The sequence below is a fragment of the Conger conger genome, chromosome 2 (assembly GCF_963514075.1).
Source record: "Conger conger chromosome 2, fConCon1.1, whole genome shotgun sequence".
Taxonomy (NCBI): Eukaryota; Metazoa; Chordata; class Actinopteri; order Anguilliformes; family Congridae; genus Conger; species Conger conger.
The window spans coordinates 56,751,357-56,775,351 of NC_083761.1; the positions used below are offsets into that span (position 1 = coordinate 56,751,357).

General features: G+C 39.5%; 1 protein-coding gene across 2 annotated transcripts; it reads right to left on the reverse strand.

Moving 5' to 3' along the window:
• Positions 1-143: 143 nt before the first annotated feature.
• On the reverse strand, positions 144-23,304 carry si:dkey-26i13.8 (kinesin-like protein KIF19). Of its 2 annotated transcripts, none has more exons than XM_061222378.1 (20): positions 22,486-23,304; positions 20,941-21,021; positions 19,289-19,399; positions 18,981-19,068; positions 18,642-18,778; positions 17,552-17,677; positions 17,077-17,271; positions 15,803-15,955; positions 13,883-14,005; positions 13,514-13,670; positions 13,022-13,196; positions 12,486-12,687; positions 11,876-12,146; positions 11,236-11,357; positions 7,661-7,824; positions 7,426-7,513; positions 6,751-7,167; positions 5,644-5,803; positions 3,989-4,093; positions 144-3,879 (listed from the first exon to the last, which is right to left on the reverse strand). In XM_061222378.1, the coding sequence occupies exons 1-20, from the start codon at positions 22,525-22,527 to the stop codon at positions 3,740-3,742; spliced, it is 3,057 nt and encodes a 1,018-aa protein (XP_061078362.1). In that variant the 5' UTR covers positions 22,528-23,304; the 3' UTR covers positions 144-3,739. The 2 variants fall into 2 exon arrangements, with proteins under 2 accessions (XP_061078362.1, XP_061078355.1); XM_061222371.1 differs by having other exon boundaries at positions 17,059-17,271.
• Between the last annotated feature and the right edge of the window lie 691 nt (positions 23,305-23,995).

Below are 23,995 nucleotides of genomic sequence, written 5' to 3' on the forward strand. Positions count from 1 at the left end.
ATTGTTTCAGGATAATTAAACTAATTGGATCAGTTAAGACAGGGGCGATGGATGGAACTAACAAGTAAATATATGGTTTGGAAGGAATTTAGTTTAACAATGTTGCTCAAAAAACGGTTTAAAAAACCACACAAGTGGGCATATCCTTTTTCCAGCATGTACTGAAAGAGTTTATTTTATGACACAGGAATCTTTTTTCATTTCTTCATTACAACTGCAAATTTTTAGTAAAGGCTGTAAAATCTCAAATGTTAAACAGGTTAATTCTACAATAATAATGGTGACAGTTCCCTCCAGAAAATTTGACAACTGAGTAGTGTCCATTTTTAATTCTTTGCTCTCTTCATGCAGATCCGTATGTATTGTAAGTGTAAGAACAAAAGGAAAAAAGCAAACACATTTTAAACTTTCAGTTTTACAGGTAGATTTTTGTTTGGCTCAAGGGTAGATTTTCTTCCGTTTTATTGTCCAAAAAACAACTGTATATATTTGTAAATAACACTTTTGTCCATGATACATTGTAAGTTGTTAAAGCTTTCTTGTGGTTGTAAGTTAATGTATTATTGAAATGTCAGTACTATAATCATTGTTCCATATAAGCATATGTACAGAATGCAGCATGTACCTTTTGACAGCAGTTATCTGAAATCAACTGTGAATCTTGCATTATACATACAGCATAGAATGAAGGCCCTGGCTTGTCTTAAAGTACAATTTTAAATGTAAAAATTTTAAAAATAGTTTTCTCCATGACATGAAGCCATGTCTCCTTCCAAATGTTTTTTTATTTTTTTTATTTTGTTTTTATGAAAACCTCTCAGCCAATGACATACCACAACAGACTCCACACTCAAATTGTCAACAATTATAGCAATCCCACAGCAGTTCAGTGAAATGGTTAACATAGCTGTACTTGAAAAGAGAAAAACAATCTGAATTTTCTGAGGCAGGCAGATGAACCACCTCATCTTAGATTCAAGAATTAACCTTGGAATTCATCTGGCATCTCCCTATTTCTTAGCACTTTGCTTATGTAGCATATTACTTGAGGATTGTTATCACAAGCGTTATGTTTTTGGCGAGCTATTGATCATTCCTAATACTCATCACAAACCATGTGTGCTTGACTCATGTGCTATTCTGGAGGACAACCTACCCGTAGGGCAGCCTGTAGCGTAGTGGTTAAGGTACATGACTGGGTCCCCAATGTCAGTAGTTCGAATCCCAGTGTAGCCACAATAAGATCCGCACAGCTGTTGGGCCCTTGAGCAAGGCCCTTAACCCTGCATTGCTCCAGGGGAGGATTGTCTCCTGCTCAGTCTAATCAACTGTATGTCGCTCTGGATAAGAGTGTCTGCCAAAATGCCATTAATGTAGCATAGAACTCAATGTATTTTTCTGCCAAAAATAAAAATTTTTAAATCTCAGGTCAACTACAAAGCATATAAATACAGCGACCATCCAGGTCAACCGTCCAACCTGAAAATTGATATTGACTGGACCCCATCATAAAATTTTTTAAAGGATGCCATTTCATCTAGACCTAGTACACCTGTGATTGACCACCAAAATGAATGGGGTCCTACAGCCGCTTGTCCTCCAACACGTCATCGTCAAGAAAATTGTCACGTGATTAAGAACGATCCATATCGATGGTAACTGGATACGACTGGATATTTTAGGGGCCCAAGCAGCGAAACTGCAACCCTATTGTTTTTGTCAGGATTATGTCCCTCCTCCCCTTTCACCTTAAAAAAAAAAAAGCATGAGCTAGAATGGCCCAGAATCACCAAACTTGACTAGCTTGTTTGGATGGATCCCTTAAATGATGGCGCAGATCGAACACGCCAGACTGCATCCATCATGCGCTGTACAGCCTCTACATAGAAATGGATTAAAATGTGTTGAGTGCCAGAATCGTTGAGAACGCCCTGTAAGAGTGTCAGCTAGCTAACTGAATGTAATGTAATTACCTTAATTCAATAGGCGCAGTTAGCCACAGTTTGATACTAGCTACTTGTTGTTAGCTCTCCCAATCATACTGTAGTCCACACAGACAGCATGTTCATTCTGTGGTCAGTTTAGCTTTGGAATTCACATCTGCCTCCAACAACATATCCAAGATTCTGTACTAGTTTGGTGAGCCATATGCAATGAGGCATTGGGAGTGATTAGCTAACTAGCTACCACGTAGTCTATAAAAAGTTATTTACATTTATACGTAGTGCCACATTTATCAATATTAGTGACAACTGGACAGCCAAGTAGCTTTGTAGCTATCTAGTAGCTAAATTCACATTGATTCAATTTGGCTTTATTACATACTGTCATTTTTGGAATGTGTAGCTAGACTCCCCCATACTACTCGGTTTTTCACCTCAATCAAGTTTTTCTGTTGCTCATTACAAAATTAAGTCCAGTTGTAATAAGCATTATCCGAAAAGAAAAATAAATCCTACGTAGTTTCCTCGGACATTAACTGGGGGGTGTTAACATAATAGTTGCACTTTAAGTTGTGCACTCCGGTGTTGTGCACCCCCGTGTTAAAGGATAGTTCACATGCTGTGGTTTTGTAATGATTTCAGTTTCAGTGTTTTTATTTTTTTTACTGGCCCATTTTTTATGTGCAATACAGCATATTAGATGCTAACAGAAGTTTCTGATGACCAGCTGGATTTACAGTGGCTGGTATGGGGAATTCAGGGTTGTCTGGTGTTGAGTAAGAAAGTATTCTTCTGAGAATTATTTTCATTTCAGTTGGAACTTTTTCATATGGTGCATGCAACCTACAATACAGTGATGGTTATTGAAAACTATACTCTGCAAGCAACAAAGCAAGAGAGCAGACGTGATTCAGTTATTGTTTTAATTAATCAATTCATACTCATTTCCAGTCTACTGAACTGGCTCCCCATTACAAAATCAGGCCACAGTACAATTTGACATTTTGTAACTCTGGTAAAATGTTATTTTACCAGAGGCTGAATCTGTTTATATGTACAGCGGTTACAAACATGTCATCACTACAAGCTGCTTTTGAGTCATTTGAAGGTTATGTTCTTGCTTTTGGCCACAAAACCAGCTGTCGGCTGGCCATCAGGAACATCTGTAAGTTTCTAAAATATAATTTATTGCATATAAAAACAGCCTGGGCCCATCAAAAACACCCTAAAACCCCAGAAAAAGAACTATTCCTTTACTAAACAAATCCAGGACAATGTTACATTATTTTAAAAGCAAGTGTACTATTAAAATATTTTAAATTATTAGCATTAGTTGAGTGTGGTTTTGAGATAAATATGAAAAATGGTTTAACTTTGTACAATATGTACAGATGTACAATATGTACCAATATATTACTGAATATGACCATTTCTACAGAAGTGAACAAAGCCAGAGAGTAGGCTACTTATAGAATACATTCAGTCGTGCACATCTTTTTCTTGCAAAACAACAAAGCATTGTATTGCTCACTAAATATAGTTTATAGTCATAAGCCTCTCTGTACAAATTATGTACGAAAAGTAAGCAAGAGAAGGTCAAGTGAAATGTATGTGATTTTCACATCGTGTGAAAATCACACACTTGAGGTGTGTACTCTACCAGTGACCAAGTCCAAAAGAGCTCCTTCAAAACTAAAGTTTCATTTGGACTGAAATGCTGATGAGGGATAATGACTTTGTCCTTTTGGAACACATGTTTTCACATCCATACAAACAGTTTCCTGTTGTTCCAAAATTTATTCTGCTCCTTTGCTGTGGCGAGGTTCACTTTTGATGTTGCTTTCAGTTCCCTTGTGTCTCGCATTAACATTGACTGTTCGTTTAAAATTCCCAGCCTGCAGAAGCAGCTGATTTTTGCTGAAGATGTCTGAAGGGCCTAAAAAAGAAATGTGTTTACCATTATCACATCTTACATGAGCATACTTGGGCAGAAGCATGCAGGTTTTTAAATAATTTCTAGAATGAGAATTGTTCCTAACACAGACCTCTGACTCGTTTGTAGATGGTCTGACCTCTTCCCTCTGCATTCTTCTGGTGAATTGTGCTTGGTGGAGTACCACGCATCTCCAGCTTCTGGATTTGGCTTTCACCTTAAGTATATATAATATATAATAAATAATAATTATCATCACATAAGCACTGTGATGGTCATGAAAGACCAGAGTATACTCTGCAAGCAATGAAGCAAGCAAGCAAGGGCAGTCACATGATTGAGATATGCTTGGCAGACGGATCTAATTTTGTCTTCCTCAATTAACGCTCATTTCCAACTAGCTCCTCAGAGGATCAGGCCACAAAAGAAGCGGCCTCAAAATAGCAACAGTTCTTTGTTCAATTTTCCCCTTTTAGCCTGTAAATCGATGGGTCTGTAAGCTTACATTTTTTAAGCTTTCTTGCCTTTTCCCTCTTTCTCTGCAACCACAAAGGCATAAAGGAGAACTCATACAGTGGCTTCAGAAAGTATTCAGAAACATACATTTTTTCCCCATCAATCTACACTCAATAACCCATAATGACCATTTTTGTAAGTATTAAAAATAAAAAACTGAAATCTCTCATTTACATAAGTAAATTTAGACCCCAAGGTCCAAGGAACTCTGTAGACATCCGTGATAAAATTGTGGTGAGGCATAGATCAGGACAAGGTTATAAAACCATTTATGAAACTTTTGAGTGTTCCCAGGAGCACAGTGGCTTCAATAATTGTGAAATGGAAGAAGTTTGGAACCACCAGGACTCTTCCCAGAGTTTGCCGTCCAGCCAAACTGAGTAACCGGGCAAGAAGGCCTTCATCAGGGAGGTGGCCAAGAACCCAACGGTCACTCTGACCGAGCTTTGAAAGTCCTCTACAGAGATGGGAGTACCTGCTGGAAGGACGACTATTTCAGCAGCACTCCATCAATCAGGCCTTTACGTTAGAGTGGGTAGACAGAAGCCATTCTTGAGTAAGAATGCCCTCCTGGACTCTTGAGAACATGAGGAAAAATATTATCTGGTCTGATGAGACAAATGCTCATCACCTGACTAATGCCATCCTTATGGTGAAGCAAGGTGGTGGCAGCATCGTGCTATTGGCATGCTTCTCAGCGGCAGGGGCAGGGAGCCTGGTCAGAATTGAGGGAAAGATGAATGCAGCCAAATGCAGAGAGGTCCTTGAAGAAAATCATGTGACCTCAGACTGGGGTGATGATTCACCTTTCAGCACGACAATGACCCAAAGCATACAGCCAACGCTGGAGTGGCTTCAAGACAAGTCAGAGTGGCCCAGCCAAAGCCCAGACTTAAACCCCACAGAACATCTGTAGAGAGACCTGAAAATAGCAGTTCATAGATGATTCCAAAAGTACTCAATTCAGGGTCTGAATACTTACATAAATTCGAGATTTCCGTTTTTGATTTTTAATAAATTGGTAGAGTATGGCAATTACAATAGAAACTACAACACAAGTGTGTGAAAACTGAATACTTTCTGAAGCCACAGTACTTCCCCCTGTAAACCTTTGTGCTTTCTGCAGGCTTTGGATTAAAACACTATTTTGGCCTGTTACTCCCAAATGGGCAACTCACTTGAAATGACTGGTTTTGTAATATTAAAACAGCTATAGTCAGTGAATGTATCTAACATTTAGAAATACTGTACCTGTGTGATGAGAGATGGGATATTTAATCTTGGTTCCTGGTGGTGTTGAAGGATTTCCCACATTCTTTTGCAATAACTGGTTTCCATTTTGTGAATGCTGCAGTCTGTTGTCTGATATGCTTACAAGACCTGGATTCCTGGAGGCACTGATCTTAAATGTCTAAAGGATACAATACACAACTTGTCACTTTGTTGTTTAGAAAACAACAATTATGACATGAAACCTATAACATCAATGATGACATGAGAAACGGTGGTGAAGCTTTGATTGCAGAGTAGATGTTCTACTACTGTGTATTGCTTAAAATGTATAAATCCGTTGATGCCTTGCATATGAAAATGCAACTATACTAAAAGAATGCAATATTTTCGTAACAGGTAATGATGAATGGAAATAATGCATATGCACTCACTAAGCACTTTATTAGGAACACTAGAATAATATTGGATGGGGCCCTTTGCTCTCAAAATTCTTTGTGGATGGATTCCAAGATGTTGGAAGCATTCTTATGAGATTCTGTTCCATGTTGACATGATTGCATCGGGCAGTTTCTGCATATTTGTCAGCTGCACATTCATGCTGTGAATCTCCCATTCTACCACATCCCAAAGGTGTTCTATTGAATTCAGTTCCGGTGACTGGGAAGGCCACTGAAGAACATTGAACATCATTGTCATGTTCATGAAACCAGTTCTGTCTATTCTCTGTTGACCTGTCTCTCATCATCAAGGCATTTCTGCCTGCAGAACTGCCGGTTTTTTGTTTTTCTGAACCAAGTAGGTTCCTAATAAAGTGCTCAGTGAGTATATATATATATATATATATATATATATATATCAGAAACACTCAGTCTTAAAAATTATGAAGTGATTATTTATGAATACATTTTTTTTTTTTTTTTTTTTTTTTTTTCTGAGAAAGAATAAGAAAGATCCTAATTAAAATCAAGTTTTCTGTAATGAAGAGCAATCTCTCCATTCAGCCTAAATCTTGATTATACTCACGCACAGTACATATGAAAGGGCTCATAGAATTGCTGTGAAAGATGTTCCTGCCTGCCAGCAAGCGCACACAAAGGTTCATTTAATCTTCCATCAAGAGCATACCCTCTTTGAGTTGACCTCAAAAGACTTGGAGCGCTTCTTCCGCACACGCCTCTCGATGGAGTCGTTCCTCCTGCTGGCTTTCGGCAGGTTTTTGGAGGTGGACTGTGAGCTCCCTGGAGCCCTGGGTGGAACTTTCCGGGCCTCTAGCTCATCGGGGGTGGAGAGGGCCAGGTTGTCGATGCTGACCGCTGGCTTGACGGAGGTGGTGATTCCCTGGGACTCTTCTTCCAGAGACTGCACTGACACCAGGCTCCTCTCCTTGGCCATGGACAGCCTGCTGGCTGGCTCCTGGACCTGCATGCGTGATCTCCGCCTGGCTGCGATCACGGAGATGCTCTTTGTGTCCAACACGATCTCCTTCATAGTCTCTGGGCTGACCTTCTCAAACTGCCGATTGCTGTCCTTGCCAATGGGGAGCTTTTAGGTTAAGTGAAAATAAGACGCTTGTATTAACAACTTAAACAAAGCAGAGCTTCAACTAGGCTTTAGGGAAGTATTTGTTTGTCTCAGAACTTATGTTGCTCAGAATTACAGATTGAAAAACCTTAATATTATATAATATTGAAAAATAATAAAACAGCAAATGAACCCCCCCAAAAAACAAACACATTGATCTAATGTTTTGCATTTCCATTCACATCTAAAAATGCTTCTGTAAAACACAGAATTAATTACCTGAGTTAATGGAGGCAGGCTGGATAAAATATGGCCGTGTTTCATCAGACGGGACTTTGAAGAAGCTTTGAAAACCTTACTCCCTTCACTGACAATGAAAAATATATTCTGTTAAAAATGACAGTTCAAGGTGCTCCAAACAATGCCATTGCTACCAAGCGGATTAAAGATAATTACCAGCTATTATTGCTGGTGAAATTGGTTAAATAAAACACACATATGCACGCACACACACCTGAATGGTGACCTTTCATGGTCACCTACTGAAGTAGGTGGAAACTGATTTCGAGCAGTCCTGCTCTCTTGCACAGTCACCCTTGGGCTGAGCTCTTCTTTATCCGAGTCAGGAATCAAATCCTCAAGGTTCAGCTGCCTCGCTACTTTTAATATTGATCCATCCTAGAAATTCAAAACACATTTACAAATTGGTTATAAATTATGCACTTTTTAGGTATGTTTTTATATCGACCTGTTTACTGCCCCCTAATGAAATGGGCGCTGGTACCCACAGAATTTAGGCTCACCACATAGCCACAATTCATAAAAATAAATTGGATAAAAACGACACAAATTAGCACTCCTAAGCGTGCCTCCCTGTCCCCGATGGCTCATTACACCCTAAACCACATCAAAATCTAATTTTTAAATACTTTCTAGTTATCTTGACTCTACATGAAAAAGATATCGTGAAAAAGTATTACACCCTTTCAGCTTCAAGACGGCGCCTGAAATCGCTGAATGAAAACTGTAATGTACCTTCACTTGTGCATTCACTTCCAATATATCCAGTACTTTATGGTTCTTTTGTCCAAATAATGTTTCTGTAAGCCAAAATAGATCAATTTGCAAGCTGTGTCTGTAGAGTTCGACAGACTCATTTCAGATCAGATCTTCGGAGCTGGTTTTGGTTGCATGAGCAGCGACGTCCTTACAAGTCAGACAGGACTCCTAGCTTTAAAACAAGCCCTTAGAGGTGATTTTGTGTTTAGGGGTTGTTTATCTAATCAGCCAGCTACGCAAGCAGGGTGTCTAGTTTGCTGGCTGCTGAGGTCATTTAAACTGGCTTGAAGTGACTGCAAATGTTTTTGAAACAGCTCAGCATCCATCCATCCATCCGTTATCTTAACCCGCTTATCCTGAACAGGGTCGCAGGAGGGCTGGAGCCTATCCCAGCATACATTGGGCGAAAGGCAGGAATACACCCTGGACAGGTCGCCAGTCCATCGCAGGGCACACACACCATTCACTCACACACTCATACCTACGGGCAATTTAGACTCTCCAATCAGCCTAACCTGCATGTCTTTGGACTGTGGGAGGAAACCGGAGTACCCGGAGGAAACCCACGCAGACACGGGGAGAACATGCAAACTCCGCACAGAGAGGCCCCGGCCGACGGGGATTCCAACCCAGGACCTCCTTGCTGTGAGGCGGCAGTGCTACCCACTGCACCATCCGTGCCGCCCTCACAGCTCAGCATTCTTTTGTAAAATAAGTTATATAACCTAATAATGGCAATGATAATTGATGGCCAAGTAATTGAAGAATTAGACAAAATGATTATTCAATGTGAAAAGTTGTCCTTAGAAACCCTTGATGAATTTGACAGCTTTTAGATGCACATTTTTCCATTGGTGGGGAACATGTTGGAGTTGTCCAATGAGAATTTTTACAAATTAACAGAAGAGCAAGTAAATTATGCTTTATGTTTTTTATGTAATACATCTGTACAGTAGCAGATTTTTAAGTAAATTATCCGTGTACCATGAATAATTCCTCTCATATTTCATAGGCTTTGATACTTTCATCTTGATGGTACACTGGTTCCCTTCAAATACCGCCATCATCCATGTCTCTGGTTATACGGCTTTCTTTAAGAGTAGAGTAAACCAGGCAAAATGCCTTTTTATTTCAATTGAGGAACTGAAGGGATAAGGCATCATTTCATATAATGGGAAAATAAACTGAAAAAATTTAAACAATGACAGTGATGACCTAAATAAAATGACTTTTCTCAGCAGGAAACCATTCAATTTCCCACCCAAAGTGCTGGAATATATTCAATAAGGGATCCTAGGTTACGTATATTAACCACTATCTTGTCTTTCTCTCAAACTAAAATCTAATTTTGTTGCTAAAATAAAGTATATGGCCTCTACTGACACGACACAGAATAAAAACATGTATGTTTGAGCTGCTGTATTAAAAATGTACATATCAAAAATGAACTTCAAAAGAAAATCATAAAAAATACATTAAATGGATAGAAAATATTGATGTTGTGCATTGGTCTGCCCTGACCATAAATCATAAATTATAAATGGCGCTGATAAAATTGCGATAGTATCTTGTGCTCCTGCTGCTATCTAAATTGGTCAGCCAGCAGATTTGCCTGGCTCTCAAAAAAGCCCTAAGAATTCTTTGTATCTTTCTGATGCCAGGCAGTTATAGCATCGTGCAGCACAAACTCTATGACACATCTGCTCCTGCTTTCTGCCCTGGGTGACGCATTCTTTCCTTTTGGAAAGCAAAATATAATTGGATAATTGACCTGGCATTCAGTTAATCCTTCAGGCCTGTGTTAATAGCATTTCTCTAATAACTATAACCATGTTGCAGAAATAAAAATGCTTGTAATGTACTCCTTCTCGCAAGCTTGTTGCAATGTGTTAATGTGACCCATCATCACCCTCTTTCCCCTTTGGACCGAGGTGAAAATGCTGCAGATAATTGGCCTTTGAGCTGAACAACAGCAGGGCATTAATGAGGAAGCCGCAGAAAAAGCAGAAAGATCTTGCATCCATTTGTAACTTTAAATTGTTAAAATTTAAATGAAAGGCCTTGGCATATATCAATGTGGCAGGAGATTGGAATATTATGCTGGTTGACCCTGAAAATATAAGCTTTTGAATATGCCATACAATATGCTCTCCCATTCAGTCAGAGAAACCTGTATGATAACATTGTGAGATTTATGGACCCAGCAGTTCTCCATAGGGTAAATTAAAATGATAAAATAATAAAAGTTGCAATAGTTGGATTTTATCTAGCTATATACCGTGTGCATCACTGTTTTAGTAAGCCTATTAAAATCAGTCTTAAAATCTGAAGCACATTCTGGTCACAAGCCAGCTAAAAACCCAGGTACTTGGCAAAAATCCTTCACAGCAAAACGTATTAAACACTATCTGATAAACGGTGGCATATTTACTAGTTGAATTAATACTATAAGTTAGCCTGACAAATTTTGGCATACTATGATGTAAGTAAATGACCACTTAAGAAGTTTCAATAAAACAAAGCTGTTCAGCTGCTCATGTTTTTATAATTTCAAGGACTGTCCAAATGAATGTGGGAGAATACACTGTCTGGCTACTGGTTTCTAGTTCATTGGATAGATTGTTTAAAATCTTTGAGCATTTATTCACCTGTAGAACTGTAGGGTCATTCCTACATAGGCATTCTGACTGGCCAGAAACTGCTTTAGTGTCATAAGGTGACCTAACAATATATTTGATACACATAACATATCATTTTCAATAGTCTTTTTTTCTATATGGCCTATACAATTTTTTTCATCATGTCGTCAAGTAAAACCTTTGAGAAATTCTCAAAAAGAAGTCTAAAATAAGCACATTTGAAATCTGCAGTTCATTTAAAAAACATAACCGCCTTTAGCTATGTTTCCTAAACACTAAGTTATGTAGCACTGCAAACAGTCCTAAACCTAAAAGCAAGAATGCACAATGAATACAGATATGTATTCATACAGCCTGTGACACTAGGCCTGCAGGACAGATAAGGTCTTACCCTTATTGTGCTGGATGTAATTGTATGGAGGCTGAAAACCTGGTCAATGGTCCGATCGTTCAGCTCACTGTAATACAACGCATAGAGTTCATCCAGCTCATGGGGCACCGGGATCTGATGGTCTGGAAACAGATTTGAATTAAATTAATTTACATTTTATTTGTATAGCGCTTTTCACAGAAGACTGTCACCAAGATGCTTTGGAGTGACAGAAGGGAAGAAAGAAAATGAGAAAGAAATCAGCTCTAAGCACCCAAAAAATCCCCAGACATACATATGCCAGGTAGGTCTGCTAGGGGAACTGAATCACAGCCCTTGCGTGATTGCCAAACTTAAAACCAACAAGGTCCCCATGTAACATAACTTTTCCCTTTTGCCAGCCGGAGGGGATGTCACCTTCCTCAGAAAAATATTTCACACATTCAGACAGGCAGCGATATAAGCGCCTTTGGTTAAACAGAAGGGGCACAGTGATAGTATTGACGAGAAGTTGTGTTTCTGATTCAGAACAATGCAAAGGACCTTTGGCAACACGCTGCGAGTGTACTGAGGGAAAGCCTGGTACCGGCTGATAAGCCTCAGCACAGTCACAGGTGAACGCTTGTCAGTTCAGGCACGTTGGCGGCCGACTCTTAAGCACCTTGGATGATGGCTCTCTGCTGCTGAATGATCTCGTCGCACAGCGTCCTGTGGTGCTCGTAGCGCTGGATGAGCAAGTCCTTGGTGCGCATCAGGTTCTCCTGGCGCAGTGCGGTGGACTGGATCTCCGTGTTCTCCACCTCCAGCACGTGCACCCTGCAGAGCAGCGTGAGGATCTCCCGCTGCTCCTCGCTGCTGATGCTCTTCGGCAGCAGCTCCTCCATCTTGGAGGACTTCAGCTTCATGCTCGCCAGCTTCTCCTCCAAGTCCGACTGAGGCAAAGAGTCAAGTCAAATCAAGTCACATTTATATATAAAGCACACTTAAAATGACTACTATCAACCAAAGTGCTGTACAATTTCAAATGACTATATATGTAAAAAATAAAAACAGAAACAAAATCCACAGTACTGTAATAATAATACATGAAGATACAACAAAAAACAACAACAAAGACGGTTCTCACGTGGAATTAAAAGCAAGGGAAAAGGAGTGAGATTTGAGCTGGGATGTGAGGGTGCATATGGAGGGTGCAGACCTGACCTGAGGAACAGAGAGGAGTAGTTGGGTGGAAGAGGGAACAAGCCAACTGAACCAGATGCTTCCGATACCTTTAGCGCCGCGGTTTTCCGCTGCTCAGCCAGCAGGGTGCTGATCTCCTCTCGAGCCGCGGTGACGTCCTGGGGCTCGGTGGAGTCCATGTCCTCACCCCCGCTGTCCTGCGCCCGATCCGGCTCTTTGTCTCTATCCGCCTTCTCGCCGTACCTCTCATCCCTCCATTTCTTAGCACACCGGGCCCTCTCCCTTTCCCAGCTGCAAGCAGGGTAGAACAATGCATCTGAGGAACAAAGACTCCCACAACAACATCTAACATCATCAACATCACAACATCTATGTTGATTATCATTTACAATATCACTGCAGGGGACCAGGACCACACATAGAAAAGTGTAGAAAAGAAGCAATAACTGAAAATTCTTCCTGTGATGGGCATTATCCGAACACTTAAATTATTTGATGAACTTTCATTATTAATCAGCCCTTCAATGTGGATTTTAATAAAACATTTTCGGGACTCTAGCTAGCACTGTCCACAAAAGGCACCCACTGAAATGCATGTGTCGGTCCCTCACTGAGTATTGCTCACTCTGAGATGGTGACCAGGTGTCTGGAGGTGTCGATATGCAGCTCCATGTTGCAGTTCTCCAGCTCCACCAGGCTGCGACGGATCTCCATCTGCTCCCGGAAGGCCGAGAGCAGCTGCTCTCTCAGCCGGCCCAGCTCCCTGCGGCTGTACTGGGCAGAGTGCTGCTGGACCTCCGCTGGGCAGGACGTTTACCAACATTTACAAACACCTACACCCACATTTACAAACACCTACACCCACCGCTGGCTAAGACATTTACCAACATTTACAAACACCTACACCCACCACTGGCCAGGATATTTACCAACATTTACAAATGCCTACACCCACATTTACAAACACCGACACCCACCACTGGCCAGGACATTTACCAACATTTACCAACACCTACACCCACCACTGGCTAGGACATTCACACCCACGTCATCAGGCACCAGAAAAGCTCAGATCCAATGGCCCTTTAATCTTTTACTACAGAGGCGTTTCACTGACCTTGGACATCGCGTATGTCAGCCCTCTCTCCTTTCTTGTGCTCTTGACCCTGTTCGTCTATCTTGGCTCTTAATCTCTCAATCTCATTGCGCAGGTCTGCAATGATGCTGGTGTACTGGGCTATGTGGTAAGAGACATTCAGCAGGTTGCGCTTTACCTTGAAATCAATAAAAACACGAATGTCACGTTAATGAGATACAACTCTTTCAAATCAGAAGCTTCAAAATCACTTTTACCACACTCACACAATCTACTAGTGTATGATATATTGGCACAATGATGCTGGTTATAAAAATATCAATAGGATGGATTCTCAAATGTTCAATGTGAGAAAACTGAACTGGCTCAGAACTGACATCATTACAGTACCTTGGTTTTTATGTTTTTGGCCTTGTCTGCATAGATCAGTGTGTTTCTGGACTCCTCAAAGTTAGTGCTCGCTGGACTAATGTGAGTGATCATCACTGTCCTACTGTTTCCACCAAGGGCATCCTGCAAATGAAAGACAACATTGTTTTCTCTCTATATGCAGTGATTATATAAACTCACTTCTAAATTTAATAATGCCAGGATCACACTACACAATTTTTGCCAGGATCAAGCTCTCTGGGACAAATTTTGTGGGCGTAAACAAGTCAAAGATGTGATCAGGACACATTTTCTGGTTGTCTCAGACAAGTCTCAGATCTCCTGATATATATATATTTTTTAAAGATATTTTTTAGGCCTTTTTCAGCTTTATTGGACAGTATATAGAGACAGGAAGAATGGGGGCGAGAGAGAGGGAAAGACATGCGACAAATTGTCAGACGGTCGGATTCGAACCGTTGACGTCGCGGCTCACAATGAGCATGCGGTCAGTGCTCTGCAGGCTGCGCCACCGAGACACCCCAGATCTGATATTTTTAACTCGTTTAATTTTCTCGGCACCAAATCTGCACTGCTTTTGTTGTTGAAGCTGGGCAAGAATCTGGTTATCAACAACAAGGAGCTCATGAGAAAGCCATGTGGATGAAGCTGGAAAAACCAGAGAACACTAGTCGTGTCATGATGTCAAGAAAACACCTCAAGTTCTGCAAATACAGACCAGGGCTCGATCACCGTCTATGCATTTATTCTGTTTTAAATCTGATAAATTGCATCAGAATGTGTCAGACTTTTGCGTGTGATGGTATCAGCGTCCCTCATGACTAAAATTCATTGAGGAGTTCTGTAGTTAGTGACCCCTCGCCACAGTGTCAACGTTTTTTCTCACAACATCAGCGAGACAATAATACAGGATAGAATGTTGTGCAGTGTAGAGTTGTAAAGCAATCTTAAGATGCTGTTGTTATATAAGTAGTCTGATCCCTGCATAACAAGAAGCCATTTAAAGCTCACCCAATTCAACATCTAATACACCTACTTTCAGCAATATCCATGGATTTAGCAGAAGCCTTTGTGTTTGAATTTGACTGCACTCCTGAGAAGGCCTGGATATTTCTTCCCCATTCTGTGATTACTGCTATTCTTTTCTCTAGTATAATACAGCACTGAGCTGCACTGGGTAAATCTGACAATTAATTCAGAAGCAAATTTTTCTGGCTTAGAAATGCAGAGTATCATTAAGGAATGTGTACTATTTGCCATCTGTAGCAGCAGTTACCAGCTGTAGTCAAGGGCAACTGCACTGCAGCAATGCAAGCATGTTGCATAACATTTTCAATTTTATAGTGTTGTTTTTAACTTATTTTTTTGTGATGGAATTGAAAATAATAAGCCTAACTTCAGGCTGTTCCAGTCTGTAATAAAAGTGAGAGAAAAAAGAAACTGAGAAATACACATTATACAGTATATACCAAACCATGAATACTGTCCAGTGGCCATTAAAATGGTTCATTAAAACCAAGGCTTATGAGCTTATGACACCAGTTATCTAGAGCTAGATGATTTCAATTGGAATGACTGTCTACAGTATATACCCATGGTATCACCGTAGGCACAGACTTTTTTTTCATTCACATAATTATTATACTAATTATACAATTTGGGATCAACTGTGATCATTATAAAAGCAATTTGTGGATGTAATAGGCTAAGCCAGGTGAGAGTATGGAATGTGACACGGACAGTGTGATATGTAGAGAGTCTTTGACTGAACAGGTGCAACAACAGGCTTCCCTCCTGGTACACTGCCTCCAACTGAGTCCATTTATTTTGCACAGTTTAAAACCATTCAAAATAGGCACAAAAATGGAAGATGTGGATATAAATAAGATTTAAGACTCGCTTCCCACTGATAATCCTTACCTTAAGCAGTCGAGTCAGTTTGCTATCTCGGTAATTGACAAATTGGCCACCTTTGCCTCCTTTCTCACTCAGGGCATTGATACAGTTGGCCAAGGCAAGCAGGGAGCGATTAATGTGTGCTCCTTCCTTCATCCTCTTCCCACGATTCTGTGTCTGAGAAAGACTTCAAACATCAGGCACAAAGCATGCGCTTTCCCCTTCTTCCAGAAATTACAATTTCAAGTACAATGATGAGAATCATTTTAAACATAACTGGTATATTTGAGTCATCTCTATAGCTTGCAAATCACGACCATTATTTCTGTTGGTAACAACCTTCATAGCAACAATGTAATGCACAATGTAGTGTCCAAAAGGCTGCATTTCAATGGTAGTCAATTACTAACATACTGCAGTTTATTACCGTTTTATACTATAAATATTCAGGTTTCTGTTATACTGTTTTTGGAATTAAAAATCATGTGCATCTGCTTCAACAATGCAAAATGGTATAAATCAGTGGAGATTATCACTACACTCCCTGCTACTGCACAGTGCACAGTCAGTTTTACAGCTAGTCTGAGATCACCTTTCGGCAAGTCTGGCCCTTCACCTCTGAAGCCTCTCATTAACGACGCGTTTTTGCATGCAGAACTAGATATTTTTAGTTTTTCGCACCATTCTCTGCAAACTCGAGAGACTGTTGTGCGTGAAAATCCCAGGAGATCAGCAGTTTCTGAGATACTCAAACCACCCTGCCTGGCACCAACAAACATTCCACAGACTCACTTAGATAACATTTCTTCCCCATTCTGACATTTGATCTGGAAAACAGCTAAACCTCTTGACCACATCTGCATGCTTTTATGCATTTAGTTTATTAGGTCTACCTAATAAAAGTGCTCACTGAGTGGGCCTAAGCAGGACTACTGCTGTATACTGCATTGAAAACGGAACACTGGAACATAGAAAAAATATTGTCATGCTATGTGTAGTTTTTGGAAACCTGAATTTGTTTACTTCAAGTGAGGTGAAAACCATCTTTTCACAAAGTAATTGCCTTCTGTTTTTAAGACCTGTGTTTCAATTTTAGAAATGCTAATTCCATATTTCACTCCATGCTCCCAATTGTAAACCAAAACATAGTATATCATTGTAGACATGAAAACTAAAATTAAATGACTTCTTCACTAGCAAGATAAATAATAAAAGAGCATATGATTAAGTATTGATGAGACTGAAATTTGAGAAAACGTCGAACTCGTAAGTGTGTTTACCTCTGTCTTTGCCCTCACCTGCGAGGCCCTCTCTGTGCCGGCCAGGTCGACCATGAAGAGCTTCCCCACTCGCACCTCCTCGTTGATGTCCTTCACTCTGTTCTTCTGCTTGACCGTGACTTGCAGGATGGCGTGAGAGCGCGAGGACGTTTTGTTGGCAGCAGTGGGCTCCTGGGTCCGCTGTTTGTTCCCTTTTGTAAGCAGCTGCATTATCTGAGATTCACAGCTAAAATTAACACCAAAGCCATTACCAATCCACCATCTTACGTCAGCCATTCCCAAACGCAGACCTAGGGACATTCCGTGCGTGCTGTTTTTCCATTTCACCTGCTACCACAACCTGAATCGTTCAACGACAAGGAAAACGACAGCAAGCCAAACCTGCTCTGTTAAATTACGTTTAAGGAAAAATTCTACCTTAATTGATCAAGGTTTTCCATATTGTCACGGGCTATATTCAAGTAGCATCAGTATTTGGGACTGTGAATCTTGCCTCTTTTGCATTGTTGGTGGAGAATTCAGTGATGCCTGCAATTCGAATTTCTCCCTTGGCATCCTCTCGCAGATCCAGATACCCAGATGCAGGGTTCAGTAGGTCACGGATCATCTCATTGTATATCTGCAAAATAAAATAAATTGGAAACTTTAGAAGCATTCAACATAATTAGTTAATACGTTCTATGGAGAAATATAGTTTCCATGATAACTTAAAGTAAGTAACACATGGAACTGTTAGTGTGGTTCCTTGAAAGGTTAAATTCTACAATATTCAGTGATTTCAGGAATTGAGCATATTGTAAGAACATACAAAAGAATACACTTTCTTGGAGATTGCATGGTTATACTAACCATTTTATGGCTTTTGCTTAAACACAGAGCTTAGTTTAACACTAGGGCCCTGTAATATTTCAGCATACACTCAGTGAGCACTTTATTAGGTATTTACTAGACTTCTTTTTTAGACTTATTGGTCTTCTGCTGCTGTAGCCTATCCACTTAGAGATATGATGCGTTGGGTATTCAGAGATGCTCTTCTGCATACCACATGACACTGCGTCAGTGTCACCTTCCTGTCAGCTCCGACCAGTCTGGCCCTTCTTCCTCTGACCTCTCTTATTAACAACACGTTTTTGCCCGGAGGACTGCTGCTCACTGGATGTTTTTTGTTTTTCACACCATTCTCTGTGTACTCTAGAGACTGTTGTGCATGAAACTCCCAGGAGATCAGCAGTTGGCCACCAACAATCATCCCACAGTCAAAGTCACTTAAATCACATTTTTTGATGGTTGATGTGAACATTAACTGAAGCTCCTGACCTGTATCTACATGATTGCATGCATTGTACTACTGCCACACAATTGGCTGATTAGATAATCGCATGTAGGTGTAATAAAGTAAAAATGTTCCTAATAAAATGCTCAGTGAGTGTATATTCAAAATCTGAGGCTGGAATAAAAACCAGCATATACATGGCCCCCTCCATGGCACTGAGTTTGAGACCAATGCGATAAACCTTTCACCAATTTTGGTCTCACTTCAATGTCCACAGCCACCCATAACACAAAGAAAACATTGTATTCACCTCCAGATATGACATATAGACGCTGCAGTTCATATCTTCGTTGTTCGCTTCAATGGCTTTGAAAAGGTCATTCAAAGTACGAATATAGATCCCTGGCTCAGAATCAAGCCCCAGCATTGTGTAGGTTTTTCCTGCACCTGGCAGCAACAAAAAGGGCATCAGATATGATATTCCTGCTCCATCTCCATATGACATCACAATGAAAATGAACACACAGAAGGCATAAAACAGGCATTGAGAATGCAATGTTTATTTAATTTTGAGCCTGACTTCACTGGTCAGAACGTTTATATATGACATTTAGAGAAGGATACATGGCCTAAAGATTCCTGTTCATACCTGTTGGTCCATATGCAAAGACAGTGGCATTGTAACCTGAAATAACACCTTCAATTAAATTCTTTGTGGTTGCTACATAAACATCCTCCTACAGTGGAGAGAACAGGAGAAAGAACCCATTACAATGTGACAGTTCACAAGCATAATGTATAGATGGACTGAAGTTATAGTATAAAATTCACTTCAGCTGAGACTCCCTGGATCCCAAATTACCCCGAATAACACTGAATGCCAAATAACATCTGGGAGACAAAACTCCCTCATGCTTAAAATTTGAAAATGACTGTGATGATAAGAATAGTTAATACCTGTGTAGATGTGAAATCAAATGCCACATCAAACATGTATGTTTTCCCCCTCGACCGATTTGCACGCAGAATGTCATCCGGGTCCTCACAGGGATCCAAAAGGACAACCATCTAAAATGTAATGTGACAAAAACAGCTGCAAATTGCTTCATTTTCCTCTGTCATGGGTTTTGCAGCAGTCTTACTGACCCTACAGTAATAATGCACTATGATGGGTTCCTTCCTATATGTAAACAGAGGGTGGTGGACATTCAAACATTAAAAGAAATATTGTATTTTAAAAGGACAGTAAATGTCAAATTGGAAATGAAATATTCAAACGTGGTTAATAATTAAGTAATAATAATCATGAAAAACATCTAAATTTGATGAAAATATGTTGACTTCAATAAAATGAAAACACAATACATATTCAAACCATGCATAATACATTGCGAATAGATCAGCAAGTATACAACCAAGCAGCAGGGTTTTGCAATCCAACCTACTTGGATAGTGCTAACCAACAACACACACTTCAGTAACAAGCGACAAACTACCGTTTAAATCCTATTGTTACATAGGCACAGGACTACATCATTTTACTTTTGTGTTTAACTTATTATAACTTATTTAATATTTTATGTGTCTATATACTAACTACTGCCATTCACAAAGCTTCAGTACAACATATTTTCAAGTCATTCTGTTGCCCCACATTATTCATGGGGACATCACTCCAGTAAGAATTCAATAACATTGCTGGAGGTGTGCATTATCGAGCCTATATTTTTAGCTGAATGGGTCATTCACTGACGAGGTCTATTCCCTCATAAGCTCAGGCTATTCCAACTACTTGGCAAACTGTCACAGTACTTGGCACCAATACAAAATTTGCTAAATAAAGCCTCCTTTCATTAGTCAGGATTTGCAGCAGACAAAGCTTATTTCTTAACTACCAAAACTAAAAGAAAAATCAGGCTAGGATCTCATACATAAATCCTCAACAAAACAACTAAGCCTATAAATTATTTCATTTACACATGCAAGATTTGCTATAATTAAAAAAATTGCAAATACATTATTCACAAATTGAGGGCCATTTCTCTAAGACTATAATGTACTTAATAATTAAAAAATACATTTAACAGCTCAGTTTCCAAGGGTGATGTTTCTTTAATGCATTATGTGATTTAACTATAATTTAACTACCAAATAACAAATGAAACTAATTGGTGATATCAAAATCTTTATTTTCCTCTCCTCTCTCCCTAGTTGTTCAGAAAATAAGATCAATATCTCCGGGGGAAACTCCAAGGGTAAACTGCATAATAATATATTTTACTTTATTCATGGCTGAAATATGCTGCCTTGGAGTTTTACATTTTTCATTTATTCTTTTTACATTTAAATACAAATGTAAATGTATTTAATTTAAATTTTAAGGGATGTCTAACACATATCCCCAATTAATGGATGTTTAATGCTTGGTGAATAGTTCCTTAATGAATATGAATACAAAACAAACGCCTTGAAAAAAGAAAAGAAAAACAACCTGCATAAAAAAATCCTCATAATTCAGAAACTTCCTAGGAGACAACAAGGAAAAAAACCTGTAGATGCATGTGTGCAATATGCAGAACTCCTGCTGCCGTTTCTGTGAATTAACGTACCTGATCATCCACTTTGTGAGCTACGATGGTAGCCCCTTCCTCTATTTCAGCCTCATTGAGTGGACGAATACGAAGTGCCACCTAAAGAAAATCAGACTGCTAAAGATAAATTGCAAACACAATGTCATGCAGACACGGACCATGACAAGCTGTTTTCACTGAGTGGTAGTATGTTTTAGAATGAATGTATGTATGTAGCTATATGTTGATATAGCTATATGTTTTGTTTAGTTTTTAGTTTTTTTCCAAGCTTATAGAAGTATTTTTAACAACCTAATTTTAAAATATAACCACAAGCGGTAATTAACTGGGTCCAAGCAGCATGCTTTAAAGAAACATATTGGATGAATGGTTAAAAAAAATTCTGGTATTGCTGAACATTCAAGCTGCATACAGCACTGCTCTACCAAATTAGGTGAGGATCAGACAAAGCGTTCAGGAGTTAATAGTTGCTAAAAGGGCCACGGCCACAACATTTTATAACGTGTCGCGGCCATATTGTTTAGAAAAATCTTTTGATAGAGTATTATATTACAGTTCTTTTTAGCATGATTTGGTGACATTCAAAATGCTGATGTTAGTCATTGAGGCAAAGATGTTCGGTGGAAGGAGTCATGCATGTGATATGATTTTCCAATAATCATAGCCAATTACACAATCTTTGAAAACGTGCATATTTGCTATAGCACCCCCTAATGGCTGAATTGATTCCAAACTTTACATGCTCCAACTAGTCACAAATATTGTTTTGAAAAATCAAATGCATAATTTTGCAATCAATCGTCCAACTTTGGTAGCTCTACAACACCTTACAGCTTCTGAGATCCATATAGCTACTTTTAGGGCAGAAACAAAATTAATAATAATAATAATCTGAACAAAACCAATGGGGTTCTAGTGCTTCGTGCTTGGATTACTAACAATAGCCTAAATGCAGTAGCCTACTTCGACGTGTTCTAAGCATGGCACTGTTGGCACATAGTTACTTGGACAACTGTCGCTCAATATTAGTAAAAACAAAGTATAGTATACAGGTTGCCATTGTCTCTCATTCACCAATTCCTATTTCACATACTTTTCACGTTTGAATGATCCAGGGCGGTAACTGGACTAATTCTGTGAATGCTTTGCTGCAACGTAGTAAATTTAAGACATTACTAGCTACACACTGGATTGAGCTAGTTTCCCAAATGTCAGTATGGTTCAGAGTAATTCCAAAAGAAGAGAGGATATGTCAACAGCAGTGCATAGACAGGCGAGGGTGCAAAAACTCTTTCATCCTATACCACAAAACTAAATCGTTTCCTGATCCCTTCATGTCCATGGTTTACTTATCCTTAGGCTTGCTAGAAAACTGTATCAGCGTCAATGTAGGTAGCGATATTTATGGTGCTTGGTAATATATACTAGCAATATAAAGTTAAATGAAAAGTAAAACTGCTAATGTTAACATTTCCAAAGCATATATATTTTCGCTGTGGTTACATAATGCCCACTTTAGAAACGTCGATAACGTCAGTGGTTTTGGTAGCACTTGCAACTTACCGTTAGTTGATGGTCCTTTGACTCTCTTGGCAGGTCTTTCATGTTGTACTGGATTCGTGTTTATTATTCTACTCCATACTTTGCTTACTTAAATAAATAGCTAGAATTGTTTCTAGAATCTGTTGAAAATATTATGCAAAGTAGTTTATCCTTAGTTAATCCTCTTGCTGGATGCGTAACGCAAGGTTAAGCCGCTAACCACATAGGCTGACCTGTTTGTCCAAATGAAGGTTCGTCTGACACTTCAAGAAAAGCCAGCACCAGGAACGTGAGTTTCTCATCACCTGGCACACATTTACAGCCAGTCCAACGGATACTTTGTAGCTGGCTAGACAGTTAAAGTACTTTAGCTGCATGGCAAACGTGACTTAATCGTGTCGATTTCATTCAGTTAAATTACTAAATGCAGCTGGTTTACTCCCGCCAAATACGGCAGATTATTTCGCTTTCTAGCAACTATCTTAACGTTACATAGTATAACTGTTGACTAGTTAGCCTAGCTAGTTAACGTCAACGTTAGCTATCGACGTTCAGTCCAGATTCGCTGTTAACTTGCAGATATCTGACGTAGCTAATCGATTTGCTTTAAACGGGCAAAACGTTTAAAACTAGTCTAGCTATATTACACAATTATACTGTCTACTTTACCCATTGAATCCAAGTAATTTAGTTATCCCCATTTGTTTACAACAATTTGGAATAGAGCGTCGTTGTTCCCATGGTAACAGATTTTTCAGACGGAAGTGTAGACCGTCTAACTTCCTTATGGGAAACTCTTTGTATCCATGGTGGGAGTAGTAGTTCGGGTAAAGCAGGGGTCTCCAATCTTATCCAGAAAGGGCCGGTGTGCGTGCAGGTTGTTGTTTTAGCACAGGACTAAGACAGCTGATTCTACTCATCTAGGTCTTGATTAAAGACCACGATTAGTTAATTAGTATAATCAGGTGTGTTACTGCTGGGTTAAAACAAAAACCTGCACCCACGTCGGCCCTTTTAGGATAAGAGACCCCTGGGGTAAAGCATAACTTGGCGTTACCCAATTAACAACAGAGGTAAAGCTTTCCTTTTAATTTAAAGAAATTTCAGCGTCATTACAAATTTATACTGCAGATAAATTCGCCATTAACCACTGACCCACGTCTACGAACTACACAAATATTGGCCTACGAAATGGTATTTTACCACATGCCTCCAATCAAAAAGCACCCCATGGCATCTGACTATATTGACGTAAATATGGAATACAACCAAAATATTAAGGGAAATGTATTTTTTCCACAAATGGAGTATGAAACGACTGACAATGTTTCCAGAGTACCTAACTTATTCTGAAAAAGGATTCCCATTTATTCGCAGTATGCACCATCCCCTCATACCTTCATTAAATCCATCCAGTATGAGATTATATCACGGATTCTCCCCGTGTTTTTCAAACCCTTATAATTTGGCATAAACCCAAGACTTGCAGCCCTGTCTAAAACTCATGTTTATTTATTAATTGTTGCCTTTT

Bases quoted from the DNA above. Each gene is read 5' to 3' on its own strand.
- si:dkey-26i13.8 (XM_061222371.1), bottom strand. From the start codon at position 22,527: ATGAAAGACCTGCCAAGAGAGTCAAAGGACCATCAACTAACG. The intron at 18,779-18,980 runs GTATGAACAGGA...TGTTGCTGCCAG, and splicing joins CTTTGCATATGGACCAACAG to GTGCAGGAAAAACCTACACA. The intron at 17,678-18,641 runs GTGAATACAATG...TTTATTTTGCAG, and splicing joins TCTATATGTCATATCTGGAG to ATATACAATGAGATGATCCG.